The 25,192-nt window shown below is 39.7% G+C and overlaps 3 protein-coding genes across 7 annotated transcripts; 2 read left to right on the top strand and 1 right to left on the bottom strand.

Moving 5' to 3' along the window:
- Positions 1–1,640: 1,640 nt before the first annotated feature.
- Positions 1,641–4,663, top strand: LOC100699322 (uncharacterized protein CXorf38). The gene is made up of 6 exons (XM_003453353.5): positions 1,641–1,886; positions 2,096–2,227; positions 3,557–3,679; positions 3,882–4,031; positions 4,186–4,386; positions 4,493–4,663. Exons 1-6 carry the CDS (start codon positions 1,683–1,685, stop codon positions 4,622–4,624), a joined length of 942 nt encoding a protein of 313 aa, XP_003453401.1. The 5' UTR covers positions 1,641–1,682; the 3' UTR covers positions 4,625–4,663.
- Positions 4,664–11,456: 6,793 nt separating this feature from the next.
- Positions 11,457–16,877, top strand: LOC102080824 (SH2 domain-containing protein 1A). Of its 4 annotated transcripts, none has more exons than XM_005458135.4 (4): positions 11,457–11,844; positions 14,855–14,921; positions 15,014–15,149; positions 15,314–16,877. In XM_005458135.4, the coding sequence occupies exons 1-4, from the start codon at positions 11,693–11,695 to the stop codon at positions 15,358–15,360; spliced, it is 402 nt and encodes a 133-aa protein (XP_005458192.1). In that variant the 5' UTR covers positions 11,457–11,692; the 3' UTR covers positions 15,361–16,877. The 4 variants fall into 4 exon arrangements, with proteins under 4 accessions (XP_005458192.1, XP_005458191.1, XP_005458194.1 ...); XM_005458134.4 differs by having other exon boundaries at positions 11,458–11,844; positions 15,011–15,149; XM_005458137.4 differs by having other exon boundaries at positions 11,476–11,844; positions 14,855–14,915.
- A 700-nt stretch (positions 16,878–17,577) lies between these two features.
- On the bottom strand, positions 17,578–22,188 carry LOC100705786 (uncharacterized). 2 transcript variants are annotated; one of them, XM_005458138.4, is made up of 10 exons: positions 22,055–22,188; positions 21,497–21,570; positions 21,134–21,189; positions 20,834–20,997; positions 20,586–20,749; positions 19,710–19,840; positions 19,034–19,190; positions 18,815–18,920; positions 18,355–18,436; positions 17,578–18,240 (listed from the first exon to the last, which is right to left on the bottom strand). In XM_005458138.4, exons 2-10 carry the CDS (start codon positions 21,561–21,563, stop codon positions 18,160–18,162), a joined length of 1,008 nt encoding a protein of 335 aa, XP_005458195.1. In that variant the 5' UTR covers positions 21,564–21,570; positions 22,055–22,188; the 3' UTR covers positions 17,578–18,159. The 2 variants fall into 2 exon arrangements, with proteins under 2 accessions (XP_005458195.1, XP_013131876.1); XM_013276422.3 differs by having other exon boundaries at positions 21,134–21,192; positions 22,055–22,179.
- Between the last annotated feature and the right edge of the window lie 3,004 nt (positions 22,189–25,192).

Here is a 25,192-nt window from a genome sequence, read left to right as displayed (position 1 = left end):
TCTCTGCAAAGGAGACCAAAGCAAAGCTTACAGGAGAGCAAACATTCACCATGGATTCATTATGGGTAAATATGTAAATATAGGCACAGACTTGTTAACCCAGTTGTTTAATCTGTATTGGTAGTCAATGGTGCCTTTACAGTTTGCTTTTAAGTCTCAGTGATTAAAGACTAAAATTTGTGAAAGCAACTTGATTTAGTGTAACTGCAAAGAAATAAAGAAAAGTATCTTAGTGTCAATCTAATCTCACTCATAAGGTTTTAAATACTGCCGCTGTATCAAAGCTTCAAGCGTCCGTCAGATATGCACAAAGTTTCCTTTGCTGGTGGTGGAGAGAGACCTTCTCCACCAACTCGTCACATATGGAGACTTGGACATTAAAATTACAGAAAAGAAAACAGAAAAAATGCACGTTGCTCAGGTATGGGCTCCAGTTTGTGGAAGCCGCCATGTCCTACGCCATGTCCGCGTCCACGTAGCTAGGATTATGTACTTGAATTTGGAGTGGTAACAAAACAATTCAATCACCTCCAATCAACAGTCTACTGACATCTAGTGGTGCAGTGTTAAAAACTGTATTTTTAATGTGTACGTTTTAACCCAGTCATGATCTTTTGTTTTTGGTGTGTAAACTTAACCAAGGCTTGGTGCTTAAAAGCAAGTGATAAAGAAAATAAATCAGCTTGTGAAAACAAAGCAACACAAAGTGCGAAACACACTGGAATAGGGAGCGATCAAAACTTACTTCAGTATCACCCGTTCGACCTGCTAATGCTGACTCGATCGCAGTGTAAACGAGGACTGTTCTTCCTCAGCTTCTCATACTGCTGCAGTTGGTGCTTCAAGGCGCTAACATCAAAGGACATTAAGGTGGCAGCAGAAATCCCATCTTGTTCATCCAAATACCTGGCAAAATATGTTTGCTCGTATGATGCATCCATTATTTATTTGTAATGAGGATAAATTGGCCCTGTAACGTCAAATATTTATCATCTTTTTACATTTAGAATGCATTTTTAAATAGCTGTCCCCAAGATTTGATCAAACTACAGCTTCTTACTCGTCAGCTCAACCTATTTTTCCCTCCTCTAATGCTGCTGTGCGTGGAGCTGGTGCTGTTATGTTTCTATGGGCTATCATCAGTAATGATCTCGACTCTGTCATGAAGCATCAGCTGCAGCGCTCATGAGTCAGCCTTTAATCTTTGTAGCTGTATCGGTAAAAGCTACCAACCCAACAGGATCAATGGGAACCTTTGAGGGGGAGACAGAAATGCACAAATGAGCTCTTTTTAGATAAAATGTGACTGCTTATTCCACTAATTGTTGCGCAGGAGTAGCTTTGGCTCTTTTAAACCCTCACACTATAACTCTGGACAAACAACTATCGGTCAGAAAGCACTCCACACCCTAGCATGCCCTCAAGTCCCTCCCAGTAGTTCTCTGCAGGCATTTGAACTCTGTGTGACAGACACACACGGATATATCACAACACCTATTCCTAAAACACAGCACTTTAGGACCTCTGAAGAGAGCCATATTTCTTGAAAGCCGCTAGGTTAGCAGTAGCAAAGTAAATGGCGCCATCTTGCGGCCAGTGGGTTATTTGCACAAAGTGGGCGGCGCTAATGACGAAGGTGAGCTCGCGCTGCTTCTGTGTCGTGTACAGGAAGAAAGTTGAAGATGGTCCGCGCGGAGCTGGCGGCTCGTCTGAACGACAGAGAGTACACAAACTGGCTGAAAGCGGGACGCTGTCTGCTCATACTGAAGGATGGCCTCCTCCCGTTCACCGACCGACACATGAGGGCTTTCCACGGAGATCTGCTTAATCAAAGCGCTGTGCTCCGGAGCCCGTGCAGGGATTCCTGTAAACCGAGAGGGAATAAGGTGTGCTTCGTCATTTAATGCGCTGGTGCCACTTAAATGCCCTTACTTGTGGCAGGTGATCAACCACAACCACTATGAGCTTATTGCCACCTTTATTATAGGCTGTGTGCTCTCAGAAGATCTTCAGCTTATTTTTATTATTATCATTGTTGTTGTTGTCGCACTAACTTACATAGGTTTTAAGCAGCAAGTGTGTTTATGTTGTGTAGCTGTCGGGATGCAAGGTGTGTTCAGAGTGGCAGAAGGCGATCCTGAGACACCACAGACAGCCTGATGCTACAGTCAACTGGGACAACTGTTTCCCTCCATACTGGAGGACAGACCACTGGGAGGTGGCAAAGGTAGGAAGCACATAACAAAGCCAGCGTTATGAGACGCAGGTGTAATATGAGCTGCTGCCCCAACTTAGAAACAACAGCAGAATCTGTGAGGTGCATGTTTCTGGTATCTAACAGTAAAAGTTAAAAGTAAACAAAAAACTAAAACTAGGTGTGAAAAAAGTAACTAAAAAAAAGTAACTAAAATAAAATTGAGTCTTGGTGGAAACTTGAACCTGCTAACTAAGATAAAAATAAAAAATATAGAGGAAGCTTTATTTTTGGTTAGTTTGGTTAAAAAAAAATCTTATCACAACTTCCCTGATGAGGCTTTGCTGGATGTGTTTCGTGAGATTCCTGATGTTAACAAGACTGAGGCAGCTTATTAAATAATTAAAAGGACTAGAAACTGAAACTAATGACAACTAAAACTAAGCATTTTCAAACAGTAAAAAGTGAAACGGAAAGCAACTGAAATGAAAGTGACTTCAAAACAAAACTTTGAAATGAAATAAAACCGAACGCTAATTAGAAAATACAAAGCTATAATAACTGTGCCAGCGCAGGGCAAAAACATACAGTCAGACTCATTAGGTGTTTAACAATGACACAGTTCTAATGTTGCTGAAGTGCAGGCTTTCAGCTTTAATGAAAGAAGTTTAATAAATATATTGTGTGGTGGGTTTTTTTTTCATTTTCACCCCTTTGAATATACAGGAAATGAGCTTTATTGATTTGGTTTTGCAGTAAAATGCACTTTTGCTCCAGCTTAGACAAATGATTTGAAGTTTGATAAATGGTTTTGTTTTCTGACACGTAGCCAAAGTTTGCCGCTGTGCTGCAGACAGTTCTCCATAGTAATTATACATGCAGCCGGTGATCGCTGAAGGCATCGAGAACTCTTTCCGAGCGTCACACGGGCTCTCGTGCGTGTGATGAACATGTCCTGCCTGATGTTTTCTTGTTAGTTTATGACCACATTAGGAGGTAAAAGTTCTGACGTGGATTTTTGTATTGGGCAGCTGTTCATAGGAACTTGAAATTTATAGTCAAAAAGGCATTTTTGTAACTGAACTTGCAGCTCGTCAAAGATTACACATCACTGTCAAAGTCTGCAGTCAGGAGCCACCAGAGCAAAGAGAAGATGGTGATTTTCAACGTCTTTGCAAACCATTCGTTGGATTGGAGCTGCTTAACATTATTCTTGTTATATTTTGAAGTCAAGTACTATGTAATAACAACAATTGACTTCAAAAGTAAAATAAATGTAAACATTGCATTTTGTAGAAAGATGCAGAGTGCATGGAACTAATGGCGGCCTCTCTCTCGCTCTCTCTCTCTCTCTGTCTGCAGGCCTTCATGCCGCGAGGTCAGGCGAAGGTGAAGGGCGCAGATAAATGCGACGCCCCTGCTCTGCTTAACCTGATCAACTACTGCACGTATTTCTCATCCGTGGATCCAAAACTGGTCAGAGAGGTACTCACTGATTTTTGTTCAGACGGGCACATTTCACGTTTTATGTTAGTCATGTAAAAACTTTATACTTTTTTCCAATTTAATTGAGTTGTTGTCTTATAATTTTCCAGAGGTGTATTCCTGCTATGGCTGGTCAGATTGATTTGAAAGGGTGTGATGATAGTTTTAACCGGTACTCTGTAACGTGTTCGTTTGCTTCCAGGTGATCCGATGCAGGAACGAGCTGATGCATTCTTCTGAGTACCGTGTGACAGATGATTGGATGCAACACTACTGGACCGCTCTGAACCACTTTGTGAATCAGTTCAGACACGTACCCGAGATGGCAACAGTTGGAAACAAAATAGACGAGGTAAGCATGTTTGTGTAGCGCCACTGCTGGAAATGCCCTGCAATAGAAGCGAACTATTGTCTGTGTGTGTGTGTGTGTGTGTGTGTGTGTGTGTGTGTTTGTGTGTGTGTGTGTGTTTGTGTTCTGTAACAGTTTCTGTGTATTTTTTCCCCAGATGCTGACCCTCAATTTGTCAATATATGTGTCTGGTTTGGATCAAATGGATTCTGGTGGCTTGGACGATGGATTAGAGGTTGATTTTGTCAGCCATAAGGAGTCGGGTGCTGATGTCGGCCAATGGGAAGCTGAGTTGCTAGAAGAGATGCTGCAGGAGTTGCTGCATGCTGCTGATGAGGATACTGATAGCCAGACACAGGTGGGAAAAGGAAAAGAAGGCCTTCCTTCAGTTCTGTTTATGCATTTTACACACAGTGCATAAAAGGAGTATGTTTCATGACTTTTGCTGACTGCCTCTTCTTTAGGACACGGAGCGGCTGAAGAGTCTGGGAGGGTTCCTGCAAACCAACAAAGATCTTAATGAGAGGTTCTCTGCAGAGCTGCAAACCATCAACTCTCTAATGGCCAAAGAAAAAGGAAGAGGAGGAAGTGAATGAGGAGCACTTTGTGTTCTGTGTCTGTGTATATACTTAAAATAGCTTAACTTCAGAACTTAATCTGACGAATGAGGGCTTTATATCTAAGCACAGCGGGGCTTTTTAAAAATTTTATATTAAAATATTTGAAAAACATCTTTTGTATTCTTTCGTTTTTTGCACATTTTCAGTCTTAACTTTCAGTTGATTGTAATAAAAAATGGGCACCTTATGAGTCATTGTCAAAACTGAAATACAGAAATGAAAAGCTGTAGTTCACATGACGAATAAGTGTTCTCTTCCTGTCTAAGCTAAAAACAGTTGGCAGCTGGGTGAGGGAACATTACTTTATTTGGTGTCTTAGGTCATTTGAGCTCTTTTTCTATTTTAAGCCATAATTTTAAAAGAAATGTAGAGGTAAAATCTAAAAAAAACTATAGTTTTTAACCCTCAACCGTGAAAGGCTGATGCGGTATTGTCATCACCCAGCTGGGCAGAAGGTTGGTGTAGACAAACCAAGGAGACGTAGGATTTTAAATATTAGATAAATAAAATAGTTTGCATCTACCAGGAGGCTGAGGGGTAGAGCTGCTAGCTGCTAGTCTTTTCTCTCTGCAATGTGTATATACGTGCATAAAATAGTATTAAAAAATGCAGTCAGAGTGTTTGCTGTCACTTGAGACAGGATACAAACCTTTGTATTTTATAACTTGTTTTTTTCTGGATTTTTGGTTGATATTCTCTCTCACCAGTAAACTGGAAAAACAATTAAAAAAAGGAAGGAAGGGAGGAAGATGGAGTACCCAGAAAGACCCTTATTTTTAAGGCCTCCACTAGATGGCAGACTTTTAATTCAAATTTGAGTTTGAATTCAAGCGGTGATTGAAAGTAACATTTTGAGACCTGAAGCAAAAAAAAAATATCAGAAGAAAAAAAAATTCCAACCCAAATCTACAAAATGACTTAAAAAAATGGATGGTAAGGACTTTAGAGAGAGACTTGGTTTGTAATTTGCCAAATCCAAACTGTACTTAATCAAAAGTGATATTTATGGATCCAGGTTAATCTCAAACTCGGGTGTCAGTGCACTCAGGACGACACCAGCGCAGAGCAGCCGTCAGCCACCACCTGTTCTTTTAATCTTTTATTCTATTTGTTTCATAAGCGTGTGCTTACGATGGCTCTGCTGTCAGCCGTGCGCCCTGGTGTGTTGACACATGCATGCGAAATAAAAACTACTTTTTCTAATGTGTTTATGTTTATGCTTTAAAGTGAGTGAGGCTCTGAGTCTGGGCCTGGGATATGAGTAGTGAATGAAAATAAGACTGTGGTTAGAAACCACATACAGATTTCCTGTTTCTACTTTGTGGCCAGGAGACCACTCGTAGCACAGGAGGTAAAAGCAAATGTAAACAACTAATCCGGGCTGCTTGAGAGCGAGGGGGTTGTTTTCTTGGACCCTCCTAAATAACGTCTCCACTGGCACCGGGCTCTTTCAGGTTGAGAAGCTGGCTAGTGAACTTTCTTCTTCTTCTATTGGGAAACGCTTGTTAACCATGACAGCCATGCTGGGGACAGGAGAGGTATGACAGCCCTAAAAATCTCTCTCACTCACAAACCCTCCACAGAGTGCAGATACAAACGCTGTAGCCGTCCAGTACACAGGTAATCTAAACAGGAAAACTCATGTGGGGAGCAGTGAAAAGGTGAAAGTGAGGTCTGATGAGTACGACACACTACGGCTGTACTTTACAGTGATGGTTATGCCCTTACAGTCTTCTGTACCATATTACATGTTGCTGATTTAGCAAGAGTCCAAATACTCATCCGGTGGTCCTAGGCAGGGGATTTTTTATCAGGCATCTTTTTAAACTATTCAAGTCAGGTGATGGCAGGTTTCTCTTCTTTTCTCTGTTTTAAACCCCATGAACATGTTAAATGCTATAATATGTGTAAAGTAATAAAATACTGAAGATATTTTCTAAATGATAAACATGTGCCATGCACAGCTCACACAGCAACACAAAGAGAAATGAGAGATGGATTTACATATAATTACCCCTGATGGGATTTAGGAAGATATCTGTAGGAGTTTTGACAAAGCGGTCATTGATGGGAAGAGTCTGACAGGAAGATAAAAATGAGATGATTTTTTTTAGGATGCCACTGATGGTGGATTATGTTGAGACGATTCACATATCTTCTGGGACAGACGGGGACTGTGGGGACTTTGGCAACACACATAAAGAGGAGATTGGAAAAAAATAATGACAGTCACTATCCCACTGGACCCGATGTCATTTTTACTTGTAACAAGCAGTGAAGAAAATATATTCAGTATATATAATGCATATGCTCTTCTGGTGACCCCTAGAAAGTGAGGAGTGCAAACTGGAGGAAAAGATTTCACCAACATAAGCTGAGTGAATTCAGCGGCTGAAACAAGTGTATGTAAAAGTGAATTAAAATGAGATGAAAATATACAGGTGCTTCTCATATAAGAGATCGGATTCATTGCCTTTACTGTGCATGCACATCATGCACATGCTAGTGACATGCTCACCTCCAATAAGGTCCAAGAACATCTTGCTTTACTGCTGCTTCAGGGGGTTGTTAATCAGTTTCAGCTGCTTCGAGGTTAATGAAATTAACAACAGGTGCACCAGAGGGGCAACAATGAGACAACCCCCCAAACAGGAAATTAATTTTTTTGACCAGTAAAGCATCTTGAGGAAACTGTTGTGAATTGGTGCTATATAAACAAAAGAGAAATCCATCCATTTATTTTCTGTCATTAGGTAAATGGTGGGGTGCACACTGGATCTATCACAGGGCTGAAAGAACCAATGCAGAGATGGGGAGAACATGCAAACTGCACACAAAGGGCCCCAGCTGGATTCAAACCCAGAACCTTTTCGCCAAGAGTCAGCAGTTCTAACCACTGCACTACCTGCTGTAACTACAGTTGAAATGAAAAACAAAAACATTAGCATCTTTAATATGACTCATCCGACAATCACTCCATATGCTTGCTGTGTGCTACAGGCTGTGGTGAGAGGACTGGTGATGCCTGATCTGCTGTTTAAACCAAGTGATGATGACATCTCTAAATTATTAAGCTTTATTTCTGCATTATGATGTTTTTAGAAATCATAATGTAGAGATGGCTGTAGCGCAGGAGGTAGAACATCTACTAATTGGACGGTTGGTGGTTTGATTCCTGGCTGCTCCACTCTACATGCCAAATTTCGTTGGGCAAGATACTGAAGTCCAAGTTGTTATGTGATGCATCCATAGGAGTATGAATGTTAGATAGAAAGCACTTACATAGAAAGATGTTCCTGGGTTTAGGGAGGCAAGTTGTTCAGAGCGCTCAGGTAGAGTAGAAAAGCACTATACAAGAAGAAGTAGTTAAAAGAAAAATCTTTAAAGTTGGTACGATATCTATATATAATGCAGAATTTTTTAAAACAGGGGGATTTCTTAATGTTTATGGGCTGTGGCTTCAACCTGAGGGGAATTTACTGGATATATATGACTGTATGCAGGTGAGACAGTAGTCCCGGTGTTGTGCCAAAAGCTGATTTCCAATGTTTTCATTTGTTTTGTTTTTTTATGTGTAATGTCTTTACTTATATTGGTAAGCAATGTTCCCTCTAAGCTGTGTGTGTGCGCAATTGTGCACTGCTGGCACGGTCTCTGCGCACAGAAAATCTGAGTTGCGCACAAAAAAAAAAATCTAACCTGAATTGCAATTAAAATAAATACGTTAACAATTCATTCTGTTTTGCAGTGTGAGTCAGTAAGTGACCGGTGACTGGCTGGTCCAGCCAATGATGTGATTCACATTCGTATATACGCAGCTAATCAACGTTGTTGACAGGCTATGACAGCGTCCTTATGTGCCGACACCGCTGTTTTAGCTAGCAAAGCGGCGTGGCTGATGCGGAGTGAAGCCACGTTAATGACAACGTCTACAACCACTGGAGATGTGAGCAGGACAGACGTCTGTGAAGGTTCTCGGTCATCCAGGTCATCGTATTCTAAGGAGCTTGGAAAGAAAAGCGTCTGGACTGATTTAAGTTGCTTGAAGATGTTTCACCTCTCATCCGAGAAGCTTCTTCAGTTCTAAGGGTCAAATGGTGGAGAGTCCCACCATTTGACCCTTAGAGCAGGACAGACGGAACAATTGACAGAAAAAGTGTGGACTTCATACCAGTTTTTAAATTGTGTTGATAGGCCACGTAAAACCAGAGTTATGATAAAAAAAATATTTGCACTGTTTGTTTTTTTCCTGAATACTATCGTTGTTTATATTTACTGCGGGAAGAAACGGTAAAAACGGCGTTTTATAAGGAAAACGCTCGAAAGCACTCTCCGCCTGTGAGCAAAAACAAAACCAAAAAACCCCACCCTTTCCTATTGGTGGAAAAATGTACCATGTTGACCAATCAAAAAATGATATGGCAACGTGGCATTTAGTTGTTTAGGAAGGCGGGAAGTTTTAGGAGTGACGGCGGTGTTTTGAGATGTGAGAGAATTCAAATCTTGCGTAGTTGGTGTGTGGTGTAGTCAATAGTTTTGTTGTGTGTGTCAGAACAATGAGGCGACTGCTGAATGTTACAGGTGTTACAGCAGTGATACATCTCCTGTTGTCAGGCCTGCAGGTATCAGGCTTGCGATGTTCTCCTAGTGGACAGAAATTAGTTTTTGGAGTGGCACAAATAATTTGTGTGGCATCAAATTTGATGCAGAACAGCTGATTGTTCTGTAAATCGTTTGAAATGTTCATTTAAAAAACTGCCTTGGCTGCATTTTTAGGTAAATAGCTGCAAAAAACTTTGTTGTTTGCAAAACTCAGCTACTTTTTTTGAAGAAGTAACTATATAATTAATTGCCCAACATTGGACATTATATGCTGTATTTTGCAGACAGAGAGTTACAGGACTCTTTACCAGACCACAGACTCATACTCATAATACAAGTCAGAGCTATATATACATATATATATATATGTGTATATATATAAAGAAAGTTGTGTTTTCAAAATTGGAGTTCAAGTTATTTTTACTTCCAATAGTGTTAACATACTCCACAGGTCATGAAGAAGATTTTTTTAAATTTTCATTGTAAGTGGGCTAAATTTCTTTAATAAACCATGTAACTTGGATGGATTTGATGCTGGTGTGACCACAGTGCACACATCTAATGTTGCTCACAGTGGTCCAAGGGACCGCTCAGGGAGTTTGTGTGTTTGTTCAGACACATGAAAAATTAGAGGGAACATTGTTGGTAAGTAGACTTTAGTGAACAGGATGTACAAAGGGGTTATATATAACATTTAAAATGTCCTGTTTTTCAAGTATCTTTATGACTCTGTGTTATTGTACCCACACTATAACCAACCTATTGTTGCAATTTCTGCTGCGCTCTTGGCCAGATCTTAAAAACACATTTTAAAAAATGTCAACCAAACTTTTACACTGTATAAATAAAAGATAAATAAAAATCACTTTGCTAAAAACTGATTGGGGCTTCTACCTTGTGACAGGAATGTTGTTTGTGGCCCAAGGAGACTTCATATCATTCATGCCAACATGTTATTTATGACACTTTAAATACGGGCAGCCACTTTTTGCCAAAAACCGGAAGTCAGTTTTTCGCACAACACCGGTCCACATCAACCACTGAAACCATCTCCTCCAGTTCCCACGCAGGCTTCAAACGTGAAGGTCCTCCTCCCTGTGATGTGGTGCAAACCTGAATGCTGCTGCTGAAATGCGGGCTGCACGGTTTTATGTGGCTGCTTTATGTTTTTCAGCCTGAGGCGGAACAACACAGTCGATTCAACGTGTCAAATTTTTACGGTTAATCATTATTTGCCCAGAAGCAGCCACGCCCAATGGTCACGCTTTAAGTGAGAGGAAATAAACCAGGAAATCGACTTCTTCTCCAGCGTTTTAATGGTGGCTGCTATTCCTTAGTGCGACACCAGCGACACCTGGTGGAGATAGTTATCACATGCAGTAAACTCCACAAATCCCTGTTGGTGCTGCTTTTTATCGATGTTTCGATTATTATCGTAAAGGGGGGTCGTTAAAACAATAAAAGAAACTAACATGGGAGTATATACAGGCGAGAATTTTTTTTTAAATATAAAAATGGGAAAATCCAACAAGGAAAATGCTCAAATCTGGAGTGAAAAAGGGGCCAATCAGGCTAATCAGGTTCACACATTTAAAGTCCCTAGTAAGTCCCATTCTGTTCTCTGACATAATTAATTATGTATAATTATTATAAGATAAACGTCCAGATAACGTGTGGTGATATACAGCTGATTTACACCATGTTTCGTGAAAAAGTTAAAGTCATTACTCTTACTAGAGTTACTGGATCAATTACCAGTTGTGTTGCTGTGCTGTTGTTGTTGTTGTTGTAGCTAGGCTGCTCTTTCATGCTGCTGTTTTAATGTGAATAGGAACATTTCTTCTAAGCTTTTCTTTATTATTAAAAATACAAAAACACACTTTAGCTCAATTTTTTTAGTTTTTTTTTTCACCAATAAACATGGTAGTGCCAAACCACACCTGTGATTGAGGTTTTGAGTTTGAACCTGTGTATGCATGTATGTGTGTTATGTGTGTGGTTTATATATTTTCAGACATATATAAACTGTCTGCTTAAATCTTTTTTCTTTCAGTCCCAATTGTGGCTGATGCACATTCACACATGTGTGTCAGATCATTTTATCTGGATATACAGCAGCATTAGAAATACTCCTAAAGCGGTGGAACACGGCTGATTAGTATTTTCCTCTGCTTCTCTCTTTTGTGATTTGCAGAACAAGAACAAGAATTCAAAAGGGGCTGAACAGCAAAGGAGAAAACAAACTTTCGCTTTTCAACAGATAAAAGGCATGATTCGGGTTAAAAAAAGTGCAAGAACGTGCGAAGTGCAGCTGCATGACACAAAAGTGTGAAAACCAGAAAGGCTTTTCCTGCCTCATAGCCTTTCACATACTCGTCTGCTGCTGGTGTCTGCTGCACTTTGGCAAAAAAGGCTCAGATGGGTTTCTGCCACTGAGCCAACATGGAGACTGAGGGGAGGCTGGTCCAGTCAATTTACTATGGGAGTATTGGAAGTCAGGACACAGAGAGGCTGCTGGAGAGATTCGGGTATGATGGCAGCTTTCTGCTGAGAGACAGCAGCACAGTACGGGGGGCCTACTGTCTGTGTGTGAGGTGAGCTGCCGGAGGAGCGGTACAAGTGTGACCCAAAGTGCCAGTTTTCTTGTAGTTATGCAAACTTATGAGTTTGCTAGGACATTTTTGATTTAATTATGTATGTATTTATTAGTACATATACAGAGTGTTGAGTGCTGTGATATTAACTTTGTATTTCACACCGAGGATACATGGGAGTAACAACTGACAGTTGAGAATGAGGAGATACTAATTGTGCTGTAACAAATGCCTTCTTGGTATTTTAAAATAAAAACTACACAAATTATGCTTTAATTATTATAATTAATGATTACTGTTGGATTGGTTTAAACCAGAAAAACCTCACCCAGACACAGGGAGTGCGTCTAGACAAGCGTGCACACAGAAAAACCGTAGTCCCACAACTGGGACACATTTTCACACAACTAGACATATAGATATTTTAGATTAAAGGAGAAATGCTCAGTTGTCGTTTTCTCAGTTGTTGTAATGACTCAGTATTTTTAGGGTGTGTGGGGTGTGTTATCGAGTATCTTAACCCCCGTTTCTTACACTGGGCTTTTGGGCCGCCGGTTGTTATGCGTTTCAGTGATATGTGTTTAAAGGTAAAGAAAGCTTTTAGAGAGTGTAACAAGGTAAGTAAAGCTTATTTGTATTGTACTTTTCACAGACATGAGAGTCAGAGAGCACTGCACAAAATGAAAACACAATCAATATCGATAGAGAACTAGGTTAAAACAGAAGAAAAGAAAAGAAAAACATACGCAACAAAGGAACATCAACAGAAGTCCCGATAAAAAAAAAAGAGTTTTTAACTGTTTTTTAGAAAGCTCCACTGAGTCAGCTTAACAGACCTGGAGTAATGAACTGTTCTAGAGGTCCTTGGAGTCACAGACTGAAAGGTTGTGTCCTCCCTCATCTTCAGTCTTTTAAAATTTCATAATTTTCCATGCTGTATATTAAAAATTAGGAATGGTAATTTCCTACTATACAATAGAAGACTACGCATAATAGAATACACCAAAAATAATGCTTATTTAGGATAGTTAGCATGCAGCCTGCAGCCCCACTGTGTAAGTAGGAAAAAATTGCCCCTTTTTCTAAAACTGTTAAAACGAAGCTTATTACACTCGACATTCTGTGACACTACGTCATTTGATAAATGTTGCATTTAAATAGAACATTTCTAATATTTATTTTATTTTATTTTATGCTAAATGTGGCATAAATAAAATTACCTGGATAAATAAAAGTACCTGGATTATTGATATAAAAAAAAATAAATTAACAGCCCAATCAATTATTTAATCTTATCTTGATTATAACCACGACTTAATTTCCACTGTGTAATGAAATTAACAATTTCAAAATCTCCAACGAGGTTATAACTGCTATTATGTAGTACTTGAAAATTATGACAGGAAGTATTTAGGTTACACTTAAGTGAAAGCACTACTGCCCCCATTTAAAAATACATTATAAGTCCTGTATGAAAATGTAAGTAAAATAATATAAATGTAAAAGTGCTTCCTGCTTTAAAACATTAACCACAAGCTCAAAATGGCCTCTCTGATTAATATACTGATATTCTACACAGATCGATATCGTTGTTGCACCAATGTTTAAGCAGTATTTTACTCTTATACTTGGCTGTGGTCGAGCTCTTATTGGACTGAAATTTTCATAATGTCATCTCAGTTACGCAGAACCTGAAGTGATCTTTGTTAAATCAGAAAAGCATCCTCATTGTCGTGCTTTTGGTTGTGTGTGTGTGTGGGGGGGGGGGGGTTCAAAGTGCAGTTTTGTTAGAGCCAAATCTGAAACACTGAGTGTCACAGCGGGGCACAGCGGTGTGATGATGAAGTGGACCCAAGTGCAGGGAAGGAGATGGAACTGTGTCTTTAAAAAGAAACGAGCCGCTTATTCAGGCTGTTTAAACACGAATACCAAAACAAACAAAGCAGAAGCGAGCAGGGCAAAAACTTAACTAAAACCCAAACTGGAAAAACTGAACTGTGACCAATCTGGGATAACAATCATAACTGACACGAGCATTAACCAGGGACGTGCAAGAAACTATGATGTACAAGAACATGAAACCTGAACACGACCTGAGCAGAATACATGGAACCTGACATGACGAGACAGAAGGAATACAGATGACCTGACGATGAATAAAAGAAAACACAAAGGCTAAATACACACAGAGGTGATTAGGGGAAGTGGAGACGTGGGGAAAACAGCTGACACAGTTGAACATCATGACACAACAGGGAAAGGTACATTAAACACAGTAAACATAGAAACAAGACTTTCAAAATAAAACAGGAAATACTGAGAGACGTAGACATGACAACTAACACAGAAGACAAGAACAGACTCGCAGAAGGGGACATAGACGGAAACCTAAACTAGAATAAAACTCAATTAAATCCTAACTAATAATGGCAACACCAGAACTAAGCATATATTCAGTATCATATAACAAATTGAAAAATACAAAGGGAATTCAAAATGCCGGGTCACAGACCCAGCCCCTGACACTGAGTCCTTAGTAATGCTGGTAGCTCTCTTATACAGGCAGCCAGCATAAATGTTGTCCAGACTGGGCTGTTCTCTGCAGTGTGGCTGGTGTCCCATACTGCGTATGTAGAAATGTAACAAAAGCTGAGTACATATGGAGGGGGTTATGTGTCAGATGTGCACAACACAATAAGCCTTTAACGACGCCTTCTATTAAAAATATAACTGCCACATGCTGTGACACAATAAATCAGACTGCAACCTTTGTTTTGCAGGGTGATAATATGATAAGCAACAAAAAAAGGAAAATATGACTATACACAGCAATCAGATTTGCTCTGGCATCTCGTTTCAGGTTGCGAAACACAAATCTGAAATCACTGAATCATCCTCCACCCCAAACCACATTTTGTGTTTCTTTCAGAAATGCACTTTCAGATACACCAGATTTCAAAGACAGTCATTCGGACTGAAGAATTGTCATTTTTTGTGTTTCTTTTTACAGGAAAGCACCGTTTGTTCACACCTACAGGCTCCTACGCTCTGCTGATGGCTGGTGCCTTCAGGTGGGGGTACGCACAGATATAGATCACACACACACAAACACAACATAAGGCGGTCATTTATAGTTTTGTGTATGTGGGATTGTTTCTTTCATTAGCAGGATTCAACAGTCAGACCACCAACATTTAGGACTCTGGAGGCACTAATAGAAGGCTACAGGAGGGCTGCTGTAGTTGGAATAGCCCCGCTCACAGATCCGCTGGACAAAACACGAGTACGAAACAGCTTGGGCGAAGGTATGACACACAAATACACACATGCGCACATTTTTCCCTGCTTACACACATGGCCCATTCACCCACGGAGGCAAAAGCACACCCGTAAACTCATTTAAAATGTCTATGTTGACTCATAATCTATTCAGTCACCTCTAACACAGTCTCACTGATCTCCACCACAGAGTTTCTTTACATGGAAATGAACAACAGCAGCAGCTCTGTGTACTGAGGCCATCGTGCTCTTAATCTCACAAGACGATCAAACCGACAGAAACCACAGCGGCTCACTCATCTTGTCTGCCCCTGTTTCTCAATTTCTTTGTGTATTTATTTTCAGTTTTTGTGTTGATTTAGTCATGGTTTAACACATATTTTCAGTAGCCCGCAAACTACTACTGAAAGATATTTAAATGTTTTAACACACGCCATGAGTGGGAGCACTTTTTTGTTGCTGGTTTTTTTAGTTTATTTTTTTTTTTATTTTTTTTTATTTCATGCAGTGACAGTGGTTGTCTTTTTCATCAGACCCACGTTCCTGACATGTGGTCCCTCATGCTACTTACCTTTTTGGGTGCATACATCAATGATTTCTGTCCAAATGGTGTAAGGCTTAATCTAATGTTTTATGTTGTATCAGTTTTGACAAGTGCTGTATTTGGATCAAGATTGTTGACGTTTGTTTGCATTCTTTCTGGTTGAGAAAGTCGTGTACAGTGAACTGTTTCATTTGTGGTTTATCGGTTTATGGAACCAAGATGCACACTGGCCTCGTTCATTGTAACGACGTAGCAAACGCAGCAGAGCAGGAAAGGTAGACTGTGAAATCTATTGTGAGCACCAAACTTTCTGTTGCAAAGACTTTAATTGTTCATTTATTTTTTTCATTTTCATACATCTCTTCTCAATAACTGACAACGTGATAGCAGATCTGAAAATGACTTCATGGTATCAAATGTGTTAAACTTATGCAACTAATTAAATGCTAATATATTTAAAAACTATCTCAGATCAATTAAAGGAGTTTTGTATAGAATTCAGTGACTGTGAAATGTATACAAACAGTAAATTTTGGATGGAAATGTGCAAATTTCTTTTCTTATGGACAGGTAGAAGATGGATACTAAAACAAACAGAGCTTCTCCTCTTGTGCGAACATCACATCAGCTGCACTCTTGCCATCACCTTCATTCAATAAGGACAGTTTAAAAAAAGATGCTTTCAAGCTAATACATTTTTCATGTTCTGCAGACAGTGGTTTTTCCCACTGATACTGTGGACCAGCCGGCACACTTTCTCGTTCCTGTCAGACATTCATGCTGCAAAAGCTGAGTAACATAAACATGTAAATAGTGTAACAGAGGAGGGGCAAGAATAAATGAAGTAATGTTAAAAAAAACATGTAAGTAAGACAAGTAATTCCAAACAGCTCAACAAATATTAGCATCCGCACAAATAGATCCTGTACAGATTAGCAAGCAGTGTTTTTGCTAGCTAAAGATACAGTTGTTGTGTCTTTATGGGAGAAAAGTAAGGTTAATGTGTAATAAATGTAATCTGAGAGATGACAAAAGCTGAAAGAAAGAGGACACAAGGTCTGCTCCGGAAATGACATGTGATAAATGTAAAGCTTACGTGTAATGTCCCAGATTCATTAAGACAGGAGATCCGTACACGATGAGTTGCTCTTAATTATCTGATTATATCTTATTGAAAATATCTTTTAATAAAAAGAAAAATACTGTTTAATACTATTCAAAGCCCAGTGACGAAAGTTTGATCTTCAACAAGTAACAAATGCTGATGCAAGCAGTCAGTCTTGCAGCCTCTATTTCTGCCTATTCATGTTTCTAAAGCAGAATCGCTATGGTGATCGCCATGAAATCTCTTTAGGCCAGTGTGTGGAACTGTAGCCTTTATATTGTTAGCTGGTAATTATGTAAAGGTGGATTTAAGGTCATTTTACAGATTAGAAAAGTTATGTAAAGAATTAACATCTCCAATGAGTAATTAAGCTACATAGTGGATTTCTTTTAAGAAAAGTAATCAGTAATACATTGTGTAATACTTATGAATTGAGGTTTATGCTGCTACAGAGCTGCTACAGAGCTACAATTTCCCATGATCACACATTGACAGATAAACTTAAAGTGTGGTGAAAATCCATCTTAGCACCTCTAAGCGTCATCAGGTCGATCACAGTCTATATCTTGTTTTCAATCTTTACAATAACCAAAGTGCAAAAACCACACATTAGACAGCTGTATGTGTTTCTCAGCCTGGAACGGTTAAACATTTGTTTACTTTTTGGAGAAAATGGGATGTTTTGTTACCATTAGACGGTGCACTAAGGTAAGTATAACAGATTCACATACACAACAGTGGTTTTAAGCATGTAACTCTCTGATAAGACAACAGGTATCTCCTGTTCAGAAATTCAGACTTCTGCTTTGGGGTTAACTTAGCTTTATTCACATTTTGTTTAAAATCTCACATTTTATCAAGGCTGGCTGGACTCCCATGGGTGGCCCTTATTCTTGTTTCCCCTTTAGTCCTCATCTTCTTTTTTTATCTTAATTTGCACTTTTGGGGTCTTTTAATAGTTCTCTAAATATGCCATATTTGCTTTTCTTGGGATGCACCTAAGAGGCTAAACTACTCCAAATTGACCACTCATCTAAAAACAAGGCTTAAGACGAATGAGGCTGTATGCATGAGTGAATGAGATTCAAAAGAGTTGATGAATATTCATCCCCCAACCTTATTTCACATACTAAAAAAAGACATACAAAGTTAACCTTTATACCGTTGTTACATTGGTATGCACTCAAAAGGTATAAAAAGTATATAGACCTGAAAGGCTAGATTACAAGGCCATACATAGAAACGCATAAACACAACCTTTGCATGTATTTAACACCTCTATACTCCTCCTGAAATGAAATATCACATAAGAAAAACTAGACAGTCCATACATTTAGATATAACGAAAGTCGTTGTTGTTGTTGTTCTTCAACCTGTGCATCCTGTATTACTTTCCAGGGTTTTTCCCAGTGTCTTCCACCTCAGTGATCACTTCTTCAGGCTTAGCCGATGGGGTAGAATAGAAAAACTGGCAACACAAAACAGGAAACAAAGCTTTTAAACTTTGTATACACACATCTTTGTGGTTCGAAAAAGTGTGAGAAATGTGATCTTGTGTATTCACAGTCCACAATGTACTCACATTAAATGCATCGCTTTTTTCCAGGAAATATTTGTACTTTGGTGGGGGGCGAGGAATTGGAGGAAAAAGGACCTTAGTCACCCTAAAACACACAAGTATACACAAAATGATCCTTGACACGTTTCTAGTTTTAAAAGGGGGAAAAAACAGATGCAAGGGAGGAAGTGTTTTATCTTGTATCTCCTTTTGCATTCTCCTTATTTGGTTAGTTAACAAGTCAAACCGGGGGATTTTTGCCTGTAGGTTGAAGAACTTTAGCGTGGATGCTGTGATGTGAAGAAAGATGCCATTCTCTCACTTCTCCTTTTTAACGTAACCTCAACTTTGTTCTTTTTCCGACATTTACCAGTTTCACATTTAAAAGTCATGACAAAGTTGATTGGAGAGACACAAACAGCTTAAAACAAAACAAACCAGTTAAAGGAGGAGTCACATATGTGGCGGCAGGTTAAAACAATACCTCTGATAGCGCACAAACAGCAGCAAAGCCAGCAGGCCCATGGGTACCCCGAGACAAATGAAGACTATCACCACAGGCTTGAGCACAGAATCTGACCGTTCCATCGCTACAGACACACAACACAAAAGCACTGTTCTTTAAACTGACATGTCGATAATTATAACACTGCATCATCAGCCACTGTTTAAACCACTGCACAAGAAGACATAGAGGACTTACACAGTGTGACAGTGGGACTCCATTCACTCCAGTGATGTGATCCTGAGCAATCTTCTGATATTCTTGTCCTCATTCTCACACTATAGCTGTGTGAAGGATCTACACTTGCCACTGTATGATTTGTATGGTGTTTAAGTAGCAAAGGTGTTGTTTTTTCCTGTTTTAAAGAGATTAATCAAAAAATGGTTAATCTCACTTTCACAAGGCCGACTCTGATAAGATTGCTCTGACTTTGGACTTCAATTAACCCTCTGAGGTCTAAGCACGACTTATCATAACACTCTTTTTTTATTGTTTTACAAAGACACTGAAAACTCAGGTTACAATTAAAACAAGGTTTTTATCTTGCAAGGACTGCACCTTTATCTCCTTTTTTGGCATCAGATTGTGGTTATTGTTTGCAAGTTTTCTGTACAGTCTGGCTTAAGTTGACACCTGTTGCATTGGCATGCCCTTAACAGCACTAATCATTGTTTTTTCCCCCTTTTTGCGTTTTCATGTGGACAGAAACATTTTTCAAAGCAGGAGCATTATTATTATTATTTTATTTAAAAAATAGCCATGCATATGGAGCCTTAGACCCCACAGGGTTAAAAAGAAGTTTGTCTTGTTCATTATTCCTGCCACACGTACAAAAAAACCAAAAACAGAATGTTGCATCTGAAGCGTACTGTACCTGATCACCTATTTCCACTTCATTTTCAAAACATTCAGGGTTAACGTTGTTTCTGGTGTGAGGCGGGTCCCATTTTACAATCAGGTTACCATTAGTGAACGATGCAGAGATGTTAGGTGGAGAAAGATGCTCTGTCACACACACACACACAAGCACATGATCAGTAAGGTATCTGACAACAACACAACCTAAACCTAACGTCAAGCTTCAGCTTACCATGTGTTCTAAAAAGAATTTCACATTTTGATTTGTGTAACGTCAGAACAGTTTTCCACTTTTCCTCAGTCCATTTTAAAATGAATGCCTCCTTTTGAGGCACTGCAGAGACCCGAGAGCCCAAAGACCACAGGGGTCCAATAATGATTTTCGGCAGATTCTCAGAATGTTTGATGATAATATGTATCATATATAATGAGGTGTTTCAAAGTCACTGGGAGGAACATCATTCTGAAATTGTTCCACAACTTTGTAAACAAAGTCTTTTGCAGATTGGTGAACCTCTGCCCATCTAAACTTCTGGGAAACACTACTTCTTTTAAGAAGCTCAATCCTGTTACCGAGCTGTTGCCAGTAACAAAATGTTCTTTCAGCTGTTTCTTTTTATTATCCCTTACTTTTCTAGCCTTTTGTTTCCCCATCCCAAAGTTTGAGATGTGTTGCAGGCAACAAATTCAAAATCAGATAATATTTTTCCTGAAATAGTAAATCTGTTTAAAAATGTGATGTTTTCTGTGTTCTGCTGTGAATAAAATATGGGTTTATGAGCTTTCCAAACATTCCATCCTTTTTTACATACATTTTACTCAGCAACTTTTGCTCCCAACTTCTTTTGAATTGGGTTTATATAACTACTCAACACTGTTTGTATAGAATTACCTAGTGTGTCCATGTCATACACGTAGGTGTAAGATATCCAGTTGTGCAGGGACATGTTAAAATGTAAGACTACGCCTGATATTTCCTTGCTGACAGTCAAGGACATCGATCCAACTCTTTCCGCAAAAGTACGAGACTCAATTACTGTTTCCTCATTACAGACACTGGAAGAGAGAAGTACAGAGTTAAAACAATGTGTAGCGTTCATTGTTCCACATTAAAATGAACCTTTAAAAAAATCAGAATACCTGATAAACACAGAGAGCCGAGTATCCTTCTCTAAGGTGTTGAATGACCAGGAGCAGTTAAGCTCATTTTTTGAGTCGAGGAGGCAGATAAACTTCTCCTTTATATCTGAAAGCTCTTCATGTGAAATGTTCTCTGTTGGATTTTGTATGTTAACCATGCCCAGCTTCACATACAAGATCAGAACATTGGAATGGAAAAACCAATACAAAAATTTACAGTTTATTTAAATAGCACACGCTGCATCTGTGAGGTCATTAAAAAACAAAAGTGTTTGTACAAAAGCATATTCTCATTTTCACCTCGTATTTCTCATCCCAAACCTCCTGACAGAGATCCAAACCATGGCTTTCAGTCGCTGCTATAAGAAAACACACATTTAATCTGCAGCACAAATTCTTAACTGATCAGAATTTTTAATTTTTATTTCTATAAACTGGGGTTTAGAGGTGTCCAGTTTTGATTAGCTTACTGTGTAAAGGAAGCAGGAAACAAAGTCAGACACCACCCAGATTAAAAAAAGGTTAAAGTAAAATCATTGTTTAAATAAAGCTCCTGGTATTTCCTGCAAAAATATTTTGATTTTCATGTCGCCAAAAGCCATTCTTCTTAAGCATTTTTTTTTACTGAGGACATGTTTGTATTGTGATTAATCATCCACCTACCACTTTGAGGGAACCACAAAACCAACGAAGTGGACCAAATTACAAGACGGATCAGAAACACAGCCATGGCCGACCTGAGTGTTTTACACACACACACACAGAAAGACAGAGACACAGATACACACTAATGAGCATAAAGTCTTCAGCCACCATACAGTAAACACAGGAACGGCATTGTACCACTTTACAATGAGCAATTTCCTGTGTTTAATACTTCCCCTTTTTACATGCTTACTTGTAGAAGGTGGGTGCTTGTAAGGCGTCTAAGTGGGCACATAATCAACCACAAAGAAACATATTTTCTCAGATGAGTCTTAATTCTTCACTAGGTTACATTCACTTGTCCATTTTACACTTATTTATACAAAAAAGAAAGACTTGTTTCGGTTTAATCATTCTGTTTATCTCTTCTCCCTCAAAAAAACAAGACGAGTGGACCCAACTATGACTCACTATGCTGGCATAACGCTCTCTTATCAATCGAGGTAAATCCCCAAGTTTCCTACCAGCTATATTATATTAAAAATTGTGTAAATAGCAATAATAATAAAGTCTCACCATCTGCTGTCCCACCTCCGTGTCTAACTTGTGGTTCTCTGTGCTCTCGCTGCCTGAAGACAATGACACATTTCTGGGGAAAGAAGAAGCATGACGTCACATACTGTACTCAGATCCAGGAAACCAAGACTTTCTTTCTGTTTCTTCTTTTTTCTTCATTTGCTCGTAAAGCAGATCAAGCAAAGTGAAACAGGTCAACATCAATGCATAAATGTTATCAGCTTCAACAAAGTAAAGCAGATCTGTATCAACAAACTAAAGTAGATCAACATCATGTGGTTTTCTAATACAAACCACATGATGTTGATCTACTTTAGTTTATTTGGGTTAAACCACATTTGAGGTAAAAACAATAACAACTGGATGTAATAACGAGACAGAATAACATATGACATCTTTTTTTTTATAAGATATTGTTCCCCTGGTTCTTCCTGGTTGAGTCTGCTTTTTCTGTCTTTCCTCCACTTTTCTTTCTCTATATGTTAGAATCAGTTAGCTCACAATCTGCAGCTTCAGCTTCAACTGAACCTGCAGAGAAGTCTCTCCTGTGTTAATCAACACTTCAACACTATCAACACTTCACCGAGTTCTTTTGATTCCTCAGAGGCATCCGATGGAAGACAAAACACTGCTGAGCAGACCATTTAACAATTTATTTCTCTTTCACATTTCTTCTAGAAGGGAGATGCAGCCTGCAAGACACATTGCCGTGGATCTCAAAATGATGGTGTGCCCCTGACAGTTTTGTTACAGAAGCTCCACAACAGTGTCTCAGTAACTTTCCACTAGAGATGGTCCCCTCTTATCTACATTTTTCCCAGGCGAGTGTAAGCGAGAGTCTGCAACTATCTACTCCACAAGGACACATGGTCTCATGCCTTTATTTTTCAGGGCTGTGTCCACTTAATACTACTCTATATAACTTTATAACACTTATTATTAATAAAAAATTAGGGTACAATAACACTAATAATAAGCCGGCTTAACAAAAACAAACCAAAAAAACACAGTCCCATTGAGCTCAATATTTCAGTTTGTCCTTTTTGGTCATTAGTCAAGTCACTATTTCTTTTTATTTACGTTCCTTTTTTTTGTTTTGGTTTGGTGATTTGAGTTGTTACCACTTTGGTTTTTCTCAAGAGAGAATAATGAAGTTCTTCAGCAAGGGTTCAGGCAGTCTGCGCACAGGCTCGCCATCTCCATTCGGAGAGAATTCAGGAATCAGTTCCAGCTACTTTATCAACACCAACAAAAAAAACCTAGGCAAGATGAGGTATCAGCGTGAACAGGGCAAGGGACACAGCCACATGGCCTCTGTAGCTCGTGCTCCCATCAGCTTAACATTAAAGTTGTCAAATTAGCTTAGAGACAGTGCAAGCACTTGTTTACAACACTTATTCTGTATTAAAACTCACCAAGACAACCATGTTTAACTTTTTTACTTCTCAAAGTGCAAAAGACCTAGCCAATACGTGATGGTGGTCCACCGCTTGGAATGCAAATGCATTGATACAAATAAAAGGGAGAAAATAAAATTTTAAAAAAGAGGTTTTCTCTACTGGGTTACACCCTCCCCAGCTAAATATCACACAGGTTTCACTGCATGTGTAGCCAACACTGTCTGTCTTTGCAATTAAGGGACTTTGAAAAGACAGTGCTCAAACCCTAGAAAAGTGATTTTACAACAGTCACTGGAGGGTTTCCTAAATCAGGATAATCAAGTCTTTTAGAAGGGTGTCTGATTCTTTTTGATTGTCTCACTGGTTGAATTGTAATGGGATCATCACTGTCCATTTCATCAGGTGAGTTAACAGGTTGGTTTCTTGGTTCTGTAACTGAATCCTCAGGAGATCCATCCAGTTTCATTGTCCACAAGTTTGTCAGTTCCAGTCTTGCCTTCATCTGGCATGTTTTTCACAAGTATGTGATCGGTAAGTTCATCCTCGCTTGCATTTTTATCCGCTACTTGTTATAGCAGTGTATCTCCCACCAAATCCTAATGCTAACTTGGCACTAGCAGAACTGTCTCATGCTGTCAACGAGCTCCAGACTGCGCACCTGGAAGGTTTTTTTGTCGTAGCCAGCCGGTGAACTTCCCAACCAGAGAGAAGAACTGTATGAATAAAACAACGTGCGCGGGGCCTACAAGGCAGCTGTGCACCTACACATCGGCTCATCTGACCATGGCACTGTGATGCTGCTGCCCACGTACACATCACTGCTGAAACGCACAAGACCAGCCAGAAAAACCATCAGAGTCCGGCCAAGTGGGACTGTCTCAGCGCTTCAGGACCGTTTCGAGTGCACAGACTGGAACATGTTTAAAGAGGCAGCCACCCGAAATGGCTTCTTGGACCTGGACAAGTTCACTGAATCTGTGACCTGCTACATCAGTAAGTGCACAGAGAATGTAATAGTCTCCAAACCATCACCACAAGAGCCAATGAGAAGCCCTGGTTCACTGCAGCGGTACGTGCATGTCTGAGACAGCGAGATGCTGCTCTCCAGTCTGGAGATAAAACAGCTCTCAGAAGAGCCAGAGCCAACCTCTCTTGTACCATCAAACAAGCAAAGCATGCACATGCACAAAAGATCCAGAGGCACTTCCACAACACAAAGGACTCTCGAAGTTTATGGCAGGGCATTCAGGCTGTCACACAGTACAAGCCTGTACCAAGCAGCTGTGATGGAGATGCCACATTTCCTGAGGAGCTGAACAAGTTCTACGCATGGTTTAATGCACTGAACAACACACAAGCAAAGAAAGCCACACCCCCCACCATCGACCAGACCATCTCTCTGCCTCTAGCCGACGTGAGGAGATCTCTCAACTTTCCGTCTACCCACAGAAAGTTGCTGGACCAGACAACATCCCAGGTCGTGTGCTGAGAGACTGCGCTGATCAGCTGGCTGATGTCTTCACAGACATTTTCAACTCATCACTGAGCCAGATGATTGCCCCAGCATGCTTCAAGTCCACCACCGTCATCCCGGTGCGAAAGAAATCCTCAGTAACCTGCCTGACTGACTACCGTCCCATCGCCCTGACCCCCATCATCATGAAGTGCTTTGAGAGAATTGTCATGGCACATGTGAAAAGCAACCTGCCCTGCTCACTGGATCCGCTGCAGTTTGCAT

Source organism: Oreochromis niloticus, linkage group LG18, assembly GCF_001858045.2.
Source record: "Oreochromis niloticus isolate F11D_XX linkage group LG18, O_niloticus_UMD_NMBU, whole genome shotgun sequence".
Classification (NCBI taxonomy): Eukaryota; Metazoa; Chordata; class Actinopteri; order Cichliformes; family Cichlidae; genus Oreochromis; species Oreochromis niloticus.
The sequence above is the reverse complement of the archived record's forward strand: the minus strand, read 5'-3'. Positions and strand labels throughout refer to the sequence as shown.

Excerpts from the sequence above, each read along its gene's own strand:
- LOC102080824 (XM_005458134.4), top strand. The coding sequence starts at position 11,693 with ATGGAGACTGAGGGGAGGCTGGTCCAGTCAATTTACTATGGGAGTATT. Across the intron at positions 14,922-15,010 it reads GCTGGTGCCTTCAGGTGGGG|CAGGATTCAACAGTCAGACC; the intron begins GTACGCACAGAT and ends TTCTTTCATTAG. Across the intron at positions 15,150-15,313 it reads ACGAAACAGCTTGGGCGAAG|AGTTTCTTTACATGGAAATG; the intron begins GTATGACACACA and ends TCTCCACCACAG.
- LOC100705786 (XM_013276422.3), bottom strand. The coding sequence starts at position 21,563 with ATGGCTGTGTTTCTGATCCGTCTTGTAATTTGGTCCACTTCGTTGGTT. Across the intron at positions 20,998-21,133 it reads TTTGGGATGAGAAATACGAG|CTGGGCATGGTTAACATACA; the intron begins GTGAAAATGAGA and ends TTGTATGTGAAG. Across the intron at positions 18,241-18,354 it reads AAAAAAGCGATGCATTTAAT|TTTTTCTATTCTACCCCATC; the intron begins GTGAGTACATTG and ends TTGTGTTGCCAG.
- LOC100699322 (XM_003453353.5), top strand. The coding sequence starts at position 1,683 with ATGGTCCGCGCGGAGCTGGCGGCTCGTCTGAACGACAGAGAGTACACA. Across the intron at positions 4,032-4,185 it reads TTGGAAACAAAATAGACGAG|ATGCTGACCCTCAATTTGTC; the intron begins GTAAGCATGTTT and ends TTTTTTCCCCAG. Across the intron at positions 4,387-4,492 it reads ATACTGATAGCCAGACACAG|GACACGGAGCGGCTGAAGAG; the intron begins GTGGGAAAAGGA and ends CCTCTTCTTTAG.